Consider the following 14,965-nt stretch of genomic DNA (forward strand, 5'->3'; position numbering starts at 1 on the left):
AGTACATAAGCCTTCTGACAGTGATGGACATTTATAGGCCTCAATTCAACAAAGCACTTAAGCAGATACATCAAGTTAGGTGGCTGCTCAGGTGCTTTGCTAAACAGGGATGGACATAAGGTGTGCATAAAGTATTTTGCTGAATAGGAGTCAGAGTTGGTAAATTATAGGTGGGGTGGTAGCGTGATACATATTAAGGTTGTCTGGTACTGCCCATTATAACATGATTTAGTCATGTAGGTCACGGAAGTCATGGAATCTGTGACTTGCAGCAACCTCTGTGACTTCAGCCTGTGGTGGTCGGGAGCTGCAGGGTTCCCCCGCCTCCAGCGGGGGCAGGGAACTGCAGGGTATGCCTAGTGCCTCTGGTGGCCCCCGGAGCTCCAAGCCGCCGCAGGCAGCAGGGGAACCCCCAGCTCCCAGCCTCCACGGGCAACTAGGGAATCCCAGAGCCCCTGGTACAGGACCCCAAGCTCCCAGCTGCCACAGGGGTGGGAGAATCCCTGAGCCTGCAGGCGCCGCCACCAGCAGGGAGCCCTGCAGCTCTTAGCCACGGTAGGGGAACCCCCACAGCTCCTGGCCTGCTGCCGATGGGGTTACCCCGCAGCTCCCAGCCAACGTGGGAGATGGGGGTATCCCACAGCTCCTGACCCCCACAGGCAGCGGGGGGCCCCTGGAGCTGCATGCGACGGGGTACCCCGCAACCCCTAGCTGCTGCAGGCAGCTCCTAGCCCCTGTGCATCTGCCCTGCTTCAGGCACCTGAACATCCCCATTTTATGAGATATACTTTTAGTAAACGTCATGGACAGGTCACAGCTTCCCTGAAATTTTCTTTTTTTTGCCAGTTTGGTTGAAATTTTCCATGCCAGGTATCTGCTTGAGGTTGAATTTTGGGGGGAAATTTCATCCAAAATGGTTCCGCTGTTTCCAAGAATGAAGCTAGGGAAGACACATGTTGTTTGTGCCTATGTTAAATGCTGGGTGAACTTTTCTTTGAAAATCTCTATTGCCCCTTGCTTTGGAGCAGGGCCTTGAAATTTGGCAGGTAATGGCCTTTGTGTCAGCAATGTGATTTTTGCTATCCCTTTGAAAATCTATCCAGATTTTGCCAAGGTATAAGCCTTTGAAAAATTGCAGTTTGAATAGACTTGGTGGATTCCATTCCCATTGATCATGCTCTCTCCCCTCCTTGCTCCTGTGTGTGACCAGACTGTGCATGTACAGAGCAACTAACCATTTTCCAGCCAGGGCTACAGGGGTCAAGCTGGACTTTCCCTGTTATTGCTGCCCCCAGCTGGTTGGGGCTGGGCATTGGAACTGAAAGCAGGGATCCTGTGCTTTAAGCGCCCCGCTGCTACCACCCTGGCAGCATGGAGGAGGAAGCCACCTGAAATGCAGAGGGGACAAAAGCTCTGAAATGCAGAGGGGGAGGAAAAAGAATAGATTGGAACAAGGAGTTTGGTGAGACTGGGACTGGAATGGGGGGAGGGGAGAGAAGCTACTGGAAGTTGGTTAGAGAAACATGGACTAGGAACCAGTTGGCTGCAGTGGCAGAGAACACTGAGATTGGATGGGGAGTTCGGGTGCAGAGGAAGAACTAGAACTGGCTGGGCAGAGAGACTGGGATGAGGAGCCAGCGAGGAGGTGAGGGAGAGGAGACTGAATGAGGAGAGTAGGACTAGGAGTCAGCAGGGGGGAAGGAGAGAGATCAGATGAGGACCTGGAATGAGGGAACTAGGACTAGCTGTGCAAGGAAATTGGGGACAAAGAATTGGGATAGGTAGGGGAGAACTGGGATTGGATGTGGGGACAGGGAGAGATTGGGCGTAGGGAGGAAGATTAGGACTCAGAGAGCAAGCCTGGAGGGGAGAGACTAGGACTGTCTGAGCAAAGGGGATAGGGCCTAGATGAGAAACCTGAGGAGTGAAAACTGGGACTGACTAGGAGAATGAGACTGGGACAGGGACAATTAGGAGGGGAAGGTACAGAAGATGTCTGGTTTGTGGGGAATGGGCAGAAGAGTCTGTGCCCTCTAGAGTACACTCCCCTCAAGAGCCTGGAACAAAACCAAAGATTTCTGAGTCTCATCATTCCTCTGCTGTCAGCAAATATCTGTGAAACCTACTGTCAAGGGTGTGTCTTTTCTCCCTCCCGTGCTGGTCCACATAAAGAATGACAATCTACTGCTGCTGTCAGTTACTCTGTTAACTCAATTGGGAAAAGTCTATGTGGTGGATCTCAAGTTTCCATCCTGCTGATGAACCATGTGGGTGTCATGATGCCTTGAGGGAATCTATTTTTTCAGTTTGTTTAAAATAAAAACAAAAACCTAGAATATTACAAAAAAACACCATTAAAAACACTAGTAAGGTTGTCAAGTCAATGCCTGTGCAAATATAATTTATTCCCCTTGGGCATATGCATTGATACAGTATTTAATTACATGATTGCATACTATTTTTTCCACTGCACCCTTGCCTCATTCAGTGCACAGGATGGACAGTGCTTGCTTACTGAGCAGCTATTCAATATTTTGTTTTTTGCTCATTGTTCAATTTGTCCTGTAGACAATGGTCTCCTTCATTATACAACCTTGACTCATCTCCAGAGCTGGTCCACCCATCCTGTGCACTGAATGAGGCAAGAATCCTGTGGATGGTGTATGTGCAGTCTGGTCAGCATTAGGAGATCTGCGAGGCTCAAGCATGCTCACTAAGGATAGAATTTTCAGAGATTTTAGATGCTAAAATCTAAGTAGGCTCTACTGAGCATGTGCAAATTGTGATTTTTTTTCAAAGATTTATAATGCAGCCAGATCTGGGTGGATTTTCATAGGGGTGACAAAAGGCACAAGGTGACACAAAGGCCACCCTCTGCCAGTTTTCAAGGACTTGCTCCAAAGCATGGGGATACTCGAGCTTTTCAAAGAAAAGGTCATGAGAATTTTTTTAAATGGGCAAAATTTATTTTTTCCTAGCCTCATTCTTGGAAACAGCAGAACCATTTTGTCTGAAAGTTTCCTAAAAAGTTCAGTGTGAGGCCAACACCTGGCATGAAAAATTTCAATCTAAAGTCTGGTAAAGTTATAAGCAACTGAAAAAAGGGTCTGATAATTGTCAGGCAACTTTAATAATAGGCGGCTCTATCAACCCTGCCTATAACTGAAAATTTAGCAGCTTCAGTCAAACAGGAATTTTTATTCACTTCCTCCAAATCTTAAGTAGTTTCTATCATTTTTCAGAAAATGCAGTGTTTGAATAAGCATTATTTTTTTTCTTATGCTTGGAGTTAGAGCTCTTCCTTTTGATAAAGGTATTTCAGAAGGTTCTTTTTATTTTACTAGATGCTTCATCTTTTTGCTTAAGTGTGGGATTCCTTTATTGCAGGATACTAAATATCATTTGAGTGGTGGAGCCCACTAGAACAGTAAGCAGCACTCTAGTTGTTAGGAATTCAAATCCTTCAGCTATATCAGTGACTGTAATTCATTAAGTGATCATTGAAAACTATGGACGCAGTCCTGCAAAGAAATCCACATACACTGACCCTGATACCTACCTTACAATTTAAGAATGCCAGAAAAGTGTCTTATGTCCTGACCTTTCATCTCAATCTGCACAAACTCAGGGGACCATGCTAATAGATTCCCATACAGATCTGGAACTTAACCTGCTTTGACTTATGATAAAGGGACACCAATTTTAAAATTTACCTTGATCTTTTTCATTTTGAGCATGGCATTTAAATCCTCTTTCATGATAGTTAATTTTTTTAAACTAAAAGCTGTGGGTTTACTTGTAGGTTTTATTAATTTTTGGAAAACATTTTACTAAAGTGACAAGGTGGGTAAGTAATATCCTTTATTGGATCTTTTATTGTTCTCACCAACAGAAGTTGGTATCATAAAAGACTTTGCGTTACCCACCTAATCTCTCTCATATTCTGGGACCTACATGGCTACAATTACACTGCATACATGTTTTACTAAAGGTACATGCAGTGATGAGCTGCCAAAATCTAAACAACAGGTTCCCTCCTCACCCGACAAGGGGGTCATTGCCCACCCCCACCCCCTGGGGCTTCCTGCCCCATCCAACCCCCCCGTGTTCCCTGATGCTCCCCACAGGACTCCTGCCCCATCCTGTCCCCTGACTGCCCCCAGAACCGGGCAGGAGGGTCTCGTGGGCCACCGTAGTGGGTGCCCACCCCACCCCTAAGAGCCAGAGGCACCTGCCGGGGGGCAAGGTGGGGAGTCCAGGCGATGCTTACCTGGGGCAGCTCCCAGGAAGCATCCGGCAGGTCCCTCTGGCTCCTAAGGACGTAGGAGTGTAGCTGCGGGGGAGCGGCCGCTCCGTCACTGATCACACCAAAAGTGGTGCCTTAGGCACCGACTCCCTGGGTGCTCCGGGGCTGGAGCACCCACAGGGAAAATTGGTGGGTGCAGAACCCCCACCGGCACCTCCCCACCCTGTGCCCGGCCCCAGCTCACCTTACCTCCGCTCCGCCTCCACCCCTGAACCCACCGCCCCGCTCTGCTTCTCCGCCCCTCCCCGCCCCGCTTCCCATGGATCAGCTGTTCGGCGGGAAGCCGGGGAAGGCTGAGAAGCAGGCCGCGGCTTCCCGCTCAGGCTGAGGGTGGCGGTGAGCTGGGGTGGGGAGCGGTTCCCCTTCCCCCCGCCCCAGGTTACCTGCTGCGGTGCGGGCGACCCTCCTCGTGCCCCCCTGCCCCAGCTCACCTCTGCTCCGCCTCCCTGGGCCTGAGCACGAAGCTGCCGCCTGCTTCTCAGCCTGCCCCAGCTTCCCACGCGAACACCTGATTCGCGGGAAACGGGGGGGGGGGGGTGGAGAAGCAGAGCAGGGCGGCATGTTCAGGGGAGGAGGCAGAGCGGAGGTGAGGTGAGCTGGGGCCGGGGGGGGGGGCAGGGAGCTGCCGGTGGGTCTGCACCCACCAAATTTTCCCCTTGGGTGCTCCAGGGCTGGAGTACCCATGAAGTCGGCGCCACTTTGGGACGGTTAAATTTAGAAGCCCTTTTAGAACTGGTTGTCCCTCGCGAAACAACCGGTTCTAAAAGGGCTTCTAAATTTAACAACCGGTTCTAGCAAACCGGTGGGAACCGGCTCCAGCTCACCACTGGGTACATGGAATTTGTGGTGAAGTCACAAATGAATGTCAAAGTTAATCAACTAAAATGGTTTCAATTATGGAAGAATTCACTACAGTACCTTCATATGAAACAGGTTTTTTTTTTCTTCATGCTTAAACTAAAACCCCAAGAGAGTAATTAACAATTGGAATAATTAACGTAGGGACATGGTTGACTCTCCATCACTGGAAGATTTTAAGTCAAGGTATGGTCTAAAAGGTATGTTGTAGCTCAAAAAGAAATTATGGGCTTGATGCAGAAACTTTTGTGCGAGGTTGTATGGCCAGGCTTGATGATCATAATGGCTCCCTTTGGACCTTAAAAAAAATTATCTTTGAATAGTCATAATCTCTTTAGGCAAATATTTACAAATGTCTTGTTTTTAGTGTAGAAAACTCTTAATCCATGCAAATACAGTACTCTTAATCCCATGATACATTAAATCTCTGGTCAATGTATATACCATTGTTTCCAAGTGGTGGTAACCTTGCAAATGCAAACCCATCCAAGTAGTAAGCATAGTCACTTTCGACCTGTAAATGTTTGTATTCAATATGTTCAAAAATAACTGCAAAATTTGTGAACAGCAGTTAGTGACATGTCAATAAAGCACATGTACAAACAAACACCTACATAGTAATATTTTATGTGAACTTCCATACGCTTTATGTTCTGAGGGGAAAAATATATTGTATGATACACTGACATTGGCATTTCCTCTTCTGTCTAACCATCTGTTGCTGTGTAAAAATGCAATAATACTAACTTTCTTTTTCCATAAGGCTCAGTATGACAATGAGATCCTTCCTTTTGTTGGGGAAAAAAATGTGAATGGATGTTTTCCCATTTGTCCATATTTGATTTCTATGCTGACATGCTACAAAGAGAACCTGTTCTAAGTCTTTGATAGAAGAACATTTGACAGTTTTCCCTCATAAGTATTTAGTGCACATCCTCAATCGTACACTGAATAATCTGCCATTTAGAACCTGATCCAATTGTGTACTACTTTGCTTTTCTTACTAAACTCATCAACCTCTAAAAACTGACTAATCTTTACATTAGTATTAGAACAAGTCTGTGGACTGAAAAATGGTCTATAGGTTAAGTCACTGAAGTGAGACTGCATGGGTTCAATTCCTGGTTGTGCCACAGCCTTTTTATGTGATCATGGGCAAGTCGGATTGGGTATGTCTACACTGGAAGTGGGAGCAAGCCTCCCAACTCCAGTAGATAGACTCGCACTAGAAAAGGAGGACTTGTGGCACCTTAGAGACTAACCAATTTATTTGAGCATAAGCTTTCGTGAGCTACAGCTCACTTCTTCGGAATGCATGCTTATGCTCAAATAAATTGGTTAGTCTTTAAGGTGCCACAAGTACTCCTTTTCTTTTTGCGAATACAAACTAACACGGCTGTTACTCTGAAACTCGCACTAGAGAGGCTCGAGCAAACAGGTTTAAAAACTTTTTTTTTTTTTAAAGTATGGAGATTGTGGCTCAGGCTCTCAAGCTCACCTGACCCCCTAGGCTTGAGAGCTTGAGCTGCAACATCCACATTACTATTTTTAGCACACTAGCTTCAAGGCCCCCTAGCATGTGTCCGTCTACCTGGACTTGGAGGCTTGTTCAGCTGTAGTGTAGACATAGCCTTAATTTCTCTGGGCCTGAGTTCCCCATTTTTAAAACAAAGATGATATTTTCCTACTTCACAGTAGTGTTATCAGGATAAACTAACTATTGTTTACTTAGTGCTGAGACTGTACTGTTGTTGTGGGGGCCTCTAAGAAAGACTTTTAAAATGATTATTCCCAATGGATCCTGACATCATTGATTTAAATCATTTCTTTTTTATGTAGGTTTATGGTGTTGCAGTCTGAAGTTGAATATTCATTGGTGAGATTTCTGAAAATGAGACAAAGCTTAACAAGTTTACAGGTCTGTCTTCTAGTGGCATTAATTTTCTTAATGTACTTTAAAAATAAACTTGAAGAAAATAAAATCATATATACAGTATTCTTTGAGATTTAAAGGCAAGAAAACAAAGCTTTTGACCTGAAAATCATTGAGAGACAAATATAGAAGCTCACCATACCATTTAATTTTTTTTTCCCAAGTCACTTTTCAAAGTACATTGGCACAATAGGTTTTTTATTCATGGATTCCAAGGCCAGAAGAGACCATTGTGATCATCTGGTCTGACCCCCTGTATGACACAGAAACATCTTTGCTTGTCCAGGATTTGAATCTTGAACAAATCCTGCAGCCAAAGCAAAATTTATACCTCTAAACCAGTTAGCCAAAAGATCTGTTTTTAACTTTTATCCCTGTGTCTAAGTTGTATAGAAATTATACTATGTAAGGTCATTACTAAGTAGTATTGACAGAGTTATAAATTATTGCTGCATAGATTTCATTAGAACATAAGAACGGTCCATCTTGCTTGTCTTCTGACAGTGGCCAGTGGTTCAGGGAGAATGAACCGAACTGAGCAATTATCAAGTGATTCAGCCCTTGTCATCCAGTCCTAGCTTCTGTCAGTCCTACTCTTGTATGTAAGGACTTGAAAATTAAACATCTATTTGTGTTGAAGTCATCATACTATTTAATTCATTGTTAATGTGTCAACTTTTGATGGAGTCTGTTTATCACACACAATGTGGTTTATTCATATTCTCTGTACTGAATAAATTCATGACAAAGTTCTCTTGTTTACTTCAATGTCCTCAGAAATAATTCAGCCTATTCAAATTGTTTTATTTTACTTACTCATGCTGTTACACACACACTGTTGTTTCAAAAAGACTTATTTAGATTGACACCCTGGCACTATTTTTGAAATTCTTCAATTAAAGATTTTCAATTTGGCTTTTACAAATACATTTAAAAATAAAATCTTGGCCTTGCTAATGAAATTGATACAGTGGGGATTTTTAGATTTATTGTTGAAGACCATATGCAAGAGAATCTTAAAAGCTGATAGATTTTCTTTCTTTAGTAACATATTAAGGCAAATTTATACAAGTACCAGAATTGTTTTTGTGGGGATCAGGTGTGAATCTCTTTATTTAAAAAGCTGAAGCTATATAAATGAAGCAAACCATAACAAGAGTTTTCAAATAATGTTTTCAAAAACACACAAGTTCCATTTTCAGAAGTGACCTACTTACTTAGGAGCCTAAGTCCCAGTGTCTTTCATTTATTTAAGTTACTTAGGTGTTTGTGAAAATTTTACCCTTTGCTAGAGTGGGTTGTTAATTATAAGTTGCATTGAAAATGTTTGTTAGACTGTTTATGCAGTGTTGTAACTGTGTTGGTCCCCGGACTTCAGCGAGACAAGGTGGGTGAGGTAATACCTGAAGAAGAGCTCTGTGTAAGCTCAAAAGCTTGTCTCTCTCACCAACAGAAGTTGATTCAGTAGAAGATATTACCTCACCTACCTTGTCTCTCTGTCAGTCTATATAGCAATTTGTTGGTTTAGGAATAAAATTAGTATTGTTTTTAATTCTACTTTCAGGCTTTAGAGGGCAGTAGAGAGCTTGAAAATATTTTTGGCATCTCAGACTCATTCTGTAACTTGAAAGCTGAAGTGCAGAAGACCAAAGTTCTAAGTAAGCTTCAACAATTTTTATCTCTTTACTATAATTTGACAACTAACACTTATCAGATTTTATTCCAAATATGCTAATTTTAAATTCTGCATGAATACAATCACTAATACTAGGTGCTACTGTAATACAAACAGAAGTTTTTGTAAATAGAATGCTAGTGTTTGATACTGTCTTTATGCTTACATTATTAACCAGAGCAACTACATTCAGGATAGGGCATGAGATTGCCAGGTCCAGGAGACTGATGTAAACAAGATGTCAAACCTCCATGAACCTATAGAACCCTTTGTCTGGGGGCATGCACGCATTTCTGCTGACCGTAGCGGAGAAGAACCATTCCTCTCATCTCTGAACTTGAGACAAAGTGCCATGTTATCATCAGAGGGAAATATTGGAAGAAAAATAATGGGTGGGACATAAGCACTAATTTGAGACGACGTGCTTGGGCTTTGCAGATTGTTTTTTATAATGGTTTTTAGTCAACAATGTGTGCTGTTTTTATTATCCTTTTAAAAAATCCATCTGCTTGGGGGGGGTGGTAAAGACGAGGTAACTTGTCTTTATCTGCTTTCATTAAAATTGTTAGAGTAAAGTTTTCTTGACCTTTAAATGTGTTTTATTCATTAGTGGCTCAAGCAGAAAAACAAAAGCTGCTGAGGAGAAGTAATGCAAAACATCCTGCCCGAGGTAATATTTATTTTTTAATTTACCTAGCATCTGCTTTGATGGTTAATATCCATCATTGGGTTCCTTTCAGTGACTTCCTTTTGAAAGTCTTCAAATAACCTTTAGCAAAGAACCATATCAGATTTATGTTTCCTTCCTATATATAGACTAAATTAATTTTTCTTTTATGTTCTTTGAAACTTCGTTTCTTTTTAGCCTAGTTAGTTATATACAGAAGTTCTTATTGCAGAAACAATGCATAAGGAGGGCATTTACGTATTAGTAGTGCATTGGGGCCTGATCCAAAGGCCATTGACTTCAATCAGGCCCTTTAGCCTTTTTCCTTATAAACATATCATCCAGCAGTTGCTCATGTTCATCCTGTCTTCCCTCGCACACAACTTTCTTTGCATCTTTTTGAGTCAGAGACCATCTCACCTTATCTAAATTGTGAGGTGACTAGTACACTCCTGAGGACACTGAAATACTAAATATTACATCATTTCATAACTTATTCTGACAGATACAAATCCTTATAGAATTGATTAAAAACTCAATTGAAACTGCAGTGGAAAAAGAATGTGCGTGCCCTAGGACACTAGAATGAATACCTTTGTAGGGTAGAGAAAGAGACGTGCTAAGAAGTTTCTAACTACAACAAATGGCAAGTACAAAACAAAGAAATGGTGCGAACTGAGTTAGTGTAATGTATTGTTGATTGGGGGCTTCCAAACTTTCTGGTGAATTGTTACAGCAGCAGACCAGTGTCATCTTTAAGACAAGAAGCAGTGTCAATATATAACTATTGTAAATTTGTTCTGACTGCACAACTTTGATGAGATTGACACCATTTAAGGGAACTTCTTTTCTGGAAAGCACGTGGCACTTAATGTAGCAGGAAGCTTTGGAGCAGCAGCATCACCATCAAAGTAACCTGCACTCCACTCCACTGCATTCTGGGAACCAGAGATTTACCATCTCATCACTGGGCCTTTTTGCTGATCCTGAAAGATGTTGTGACTGGATCAAGTGAGGAAAGGGAACCAAAACAACAGTATCCATTTCCAAGGCTGTACCCTAAGAAACTCCCAAGATGCAAACCCCCTCCTTCATGTCAGTTTCCACTCCTGTCTTTGTTAGGCATCAGTGTGGCCTAGTGAATAGAACACTGGATTGGAACTCGCAGATCTGGGTTCCGGCTCCAGCTCTGCCACTGATTGGCTGGGTGACCTTAGGCAAGTCATTTCCCCTCTCTGTGCCTTATTTTCATATCTATAAAATGGGGATAATGATACTGACCTCCTATTTAAGCACTTTGATGGAAAGCCCTGTATAAGAGCTAGCTGGTATTATTATTCCTGTCCTCTTTCTCTATTTGCTTGTTCTCTAAAAAGAGTCTTGCTTAGCCAGCCAAGGTAAATATAACCTTGCCACTCTTGGGCACAGCCAGTTTGGCAAGGACATAAAAATGATTCCTGAGTGGGCTGATCAAAATTAAAATTTGTGCCTCCCCTATACTGGCCAAAGGGAAATAAGACGATCCTAGCCAACCATTTACCAGGCCCAGGTAAGTAGAGCTGGTGTCCAAGAGGAGCTAACTGGGTCATGTATCTGTAGTCTTCAATCAGCCAACCTCCAAGCAACAGAGACAGAGATGCCTTTTCCTGTCTCTTGTTATTCTATTCTCTTGTGCAGTTGGTTTATTTTAGGAAGAAACAGGATCAGACTTAAACTGCAAAACCTGAGAGCTACAGTATATAATTAATACTTTTTTCCCCCCAACAAAAATATTTAATGTCATTTTAAAAAACCATCCAAGAAAGAATTTTTTGTTTTAAAATCTGTCAATATAGAGAGAGGGAGAAGAGACTATAAAGGAATTTAATATGAAGACTGACTTGGTTTTTTAAAGCTACAATTTTTTTGCCTTTTTCTCCTCCTTTCTTTTGCTGTGTTTAATAAATAATAATTAATATCTTCTAATGTATACAACAAGCAAAACTAAATTCCTAGCAACAGGCCTTTCAACCCCTCCCCCCCAAATCTCTACAACGTTCTGCAAATTCTAAACTTTAAAAAAAAATCCATCTTTCTGTAGCAAAGGTGTAAACAACCATCATGAATCTGGACAATAGTTGATCCATATCCAATAAAATATTTGACGTGCATCTCATACTAAGTTAGGGCTTCTAGTGCCTCTGTTCATTTCATAAGTCAAGTATGTTGTCATTACAAAGTTTCTTTCACATGTAAACAAACTTCCCTCTCTGTTTTACCTGATGGATTTAGGGAGACATATAACAGACAGGTATGATCGGAGTCTCACTAGGAGAGTAGTAATTTCTAATAACATGAAGGATAAGAACAAGCTGGATAAGAACACAGGTTCTTTGCGTTTTCATGGACTTCTGAAATTCCCTGGTGAAGAAATAATCCGATGAAACACTGTAGCCATTAGTAGTCAGTCCACTACCATTGACTCACTAACCCCTACATGTGTTCTTCCTGCTTTCCCCCCCACACCTCCTATCAAGTACCCATTATTTTCTGATGACTGATAAATGTGAGCCCATCAATTAATTTAAAATGTAGATACGTGTAATTGAAAAAAATAAAAAGGAGGGAATTTCTACTATCCTATGTTGTAACGGCAAAAGGAAGATGAACTTTTTGTCCACCATAAGTTCCAACCAACAGAAACTGTTGCAGATAGCAAGCCATCAAATCAACGTGGATTGCCTCTGCCCAGCTGCAGATCCCTCCCTATACCTCCTGCTGTGGGGAATTCTCCTCCTACAGTGGGAAAAAAAAATGAAATTCAAGATAGTCTTGCTGGCTCAGAGGAGACTATGACAGAGAGAAAAGGAACAAGTTGCACCATCTTTTTTGGTGGAATTTGATCATTTGTGTAAGCTGAGATTTTGAAAAGCGTGAAGGGAAGTCTGCGCTGCTATCTTCACAATGGACTCCTGAGCCTCTTGGCCAGTGAAAACCAATGGAGAGCATCTTGGGCCATTGCTGGCAGGCAGCTGGTGCCTCTCTTGCATTGATGAAGTGAGCTGTAGCTCACGAAAGCTTATGCTCAAATAAATTGGTTAGTCTCTAAGGTGCCACAAGTACTCCTTTTCTTTTTGCGAATACAGACTAACATGGCTGTTACTCTGAAACATCTCTTGTGAATGCTTTCTAGCTGCCACGGTGAAGCAAATGTATAGGCCCATTTGTGCTACAGAAACTAGCCCATGCCAACTATCATGCTTGTTAGATGAGATTTTCACCCTGAATCTGAATTCATTGTCTGAAAGTAGGGCAGAAGCATAGTTACCACTTTAATAAGTTTATCAACTTTGTTACAACTTTATCTATTTTAATTCTACTTCAACAAGGACTGAGCTTCATTTTGCTGTCTTTTCTACTTCAACAAGGACTGAGCTTCATTTTGCTGTCTTTAAAAGTATGGGAAAAAGAGGAGCAAAGAAAAAGTGTGATATAAGAAAGTATTTGGAGATTTTTTTACTTTACCCTTTTAGTTTTGGATGTGGTTCTTTTTCATAATTATTTTTAATTAGTTACGCTCAAAACTTGAAATCTATGACTATTCTGTGGCTTGATACAGATGGAATGTCACATTATCATCACATGGTGAGGCATGAAATTTATTTACTTTACATAAACAACCTCTGCTTAAAACAACTTAATACAGAAAATTCCTTAGTCAATGGGCAGCATTATGTAGAACTCAGTATATCATTTTGTGTGATCAGCATAAAAAATGGCATCATTGTTTGTCCATGACTAGCATTTACAGTAAACAAAATGTTTTTGAATAAAATGTAAGCAAACTCTAGAGCAGCTGCCAAGAGATGAAATCTAGTCAGTTTGCTGCAGTCCAAAACATGCTTTGTGTGTGTTGAGAATAAATATATAGGTTGCACTATGCATATTTTAAAGAACGCTTAACAGTTTGAGCATTTAGAGGATTGACTATGATAAAATTCTAAACAGTGATGCAACTTCAGCTGGCAGTTACAAAATATTAATAGTTTCTCTACATTTCCTGTAAAGAAAAACAGTGTAGCACTAAAATGAGCATGAACCATGCCCATGAATGAGTCTGTTGTGTTCTGCAAGGCGCAATAGAGAGTCTTCTGGCTAAAGATTCTCAAATGATCATATATTTACAGTATCAAGAAAAACTATATTCAGAGCCTTAAGTTCCAGGCTATATTAAAATAGGAAAATGAGCCCATTTTCCAGATACTCATCCTTGCAAAAAGTTGGGTAAATTTCGTATTTGTATTACAATTACTCTTCCTCAGCACCAATAAGGAAGTTTTTCTTCCTACCTCTTTTTGTACAGCGTAATGGAACCAATTTCTGCCTCTCCTTGCACACAGTCTTTAACAATGTTGGTTTTCAGGTGAACAAGTCAGTCTTTAACCAGATGAGTTTTCATTCAATCACATGGGAACAGGCATGTGCAACTAATGAAGTTACAGCTGTATGAGACATCAGTCTAGGGGGTTTCAAGGTTCCTGTTAGCCTCCACAGGATGGATGGTGCAGTTTTCTTGGCTCTAGTTAGTTATACCTGATATACCAGAGGAGGCTGAGAAGAAGACAAATAACTACTCCTCTATGCAAGTAGTGCACCCTGCTCCAACTGAGTCTTTCGGTCACTCATGCAAAAATTCTCAAACATCAGTTGCCCTCAACCATCAGTTGCTACTAGACTATGGCTGCTCAAACTCACTGCCTCAACATCAGCTAGCAAGAAGTTGCCTTTAGCAACCCAAGGTACTCAAGTAGCCTGCAATTATACCCAAACAAGATTTACATCAGGAGACATGCTGTTGTCTTCCCAGATGTACTGGCCATCACCTTTGTGGAGGCTAAGAATGTGGCTAGATAATTTTTGTTAAACCTAAAAAGCCTCTTGGGTTGGAGAGAGACCTATAGTTAAAACCTCACCTTTACCACCAGTCAAGCTAAATTGTCTCTGATCCCTGTCTCATCTAAAGCTTGTCTTTAAATACTCTCAGGTCACTCTTCAATGAAAGAGAGTCTCAGAGCGTGAACTCAGCTACAAACTATGACCTTCATTGAACAGTTTGAGAATTAAGGAGCCAAAACCAGCCCCTTGACTGCCTTCACCTTGATGCAGGAAAGAATCTGACCCTTATATTTCTGCACAAACAGCCTGTGGCAGAGTTGTCCAACCTTCTCTTTTCAAGAAATAATCCCACCCTCTTGTATTTAGGGAGTGTTTACAAACCTAAACTAGTTGGACATTATCCTCCACTTTCACAACAGACAGTTAAGAACAAGCAAACTGTAAAACGGATTTCTTTAGTAGACAAAGATCAGCTTCCCCTTCATTTTGTTTGTTTGTATAGTTGAGTCATTAATGCTGTTCAGAGATTTTTGCTTCATTGTAGCTTGCACTGTCTGGATAAAAGCTGTTCCTTTGGCTAAACTTGAATGGAGCTCTTTTCTCATTCCATCCAAGTGTCCTCCCCCAAGCTTGGAATTGTACTTACGGAAA

General features: G+C 41.7%; 1 protein-coding gene across 1 annotated transcript in view; it reads left to right on the forward strand.

Annotated features, from left to right (window-relative positions):
• Positions 1–14,965, forward strand: part of ITGB3BP (integrin subunit beta 3 binding protein) — a 51,980-nt gene that overhangs the window by 27,604 nt on the left and 9,411 nt on the right. Inside the window, exons 5-7 of the mRNA XM_084635775.1 lie at positions 7,004–7,082; positions 8,662–8,755; positions 9,383–9,442. Of these exons, the coding sequence (XP_084491901.1) occupies positions 7,004–7,082; positions 8,662–8,755; positions 9,383–9,442 (233 nt within the window). The remainder of the gene's footprint in view (positions 1–7,003; positions 7,083–8,661; positions 8,756–9,382; positions 9,443–14,965) is intronic.

The sequence above is a fragment of the Lepidochelys olivacea genome (genome assembly GCF_965140295.1).
Source record: "Lepidochelys olivacea isolate rLepOli2 genome assembly, chromosome: 8".
In the NCBI taxonomy this organism is placed as follows: Eukaryota; Metazoa; Chordata; order Testudines; family Cheloniidae; genus Lepidochelys; species Lepidochelys olivacea.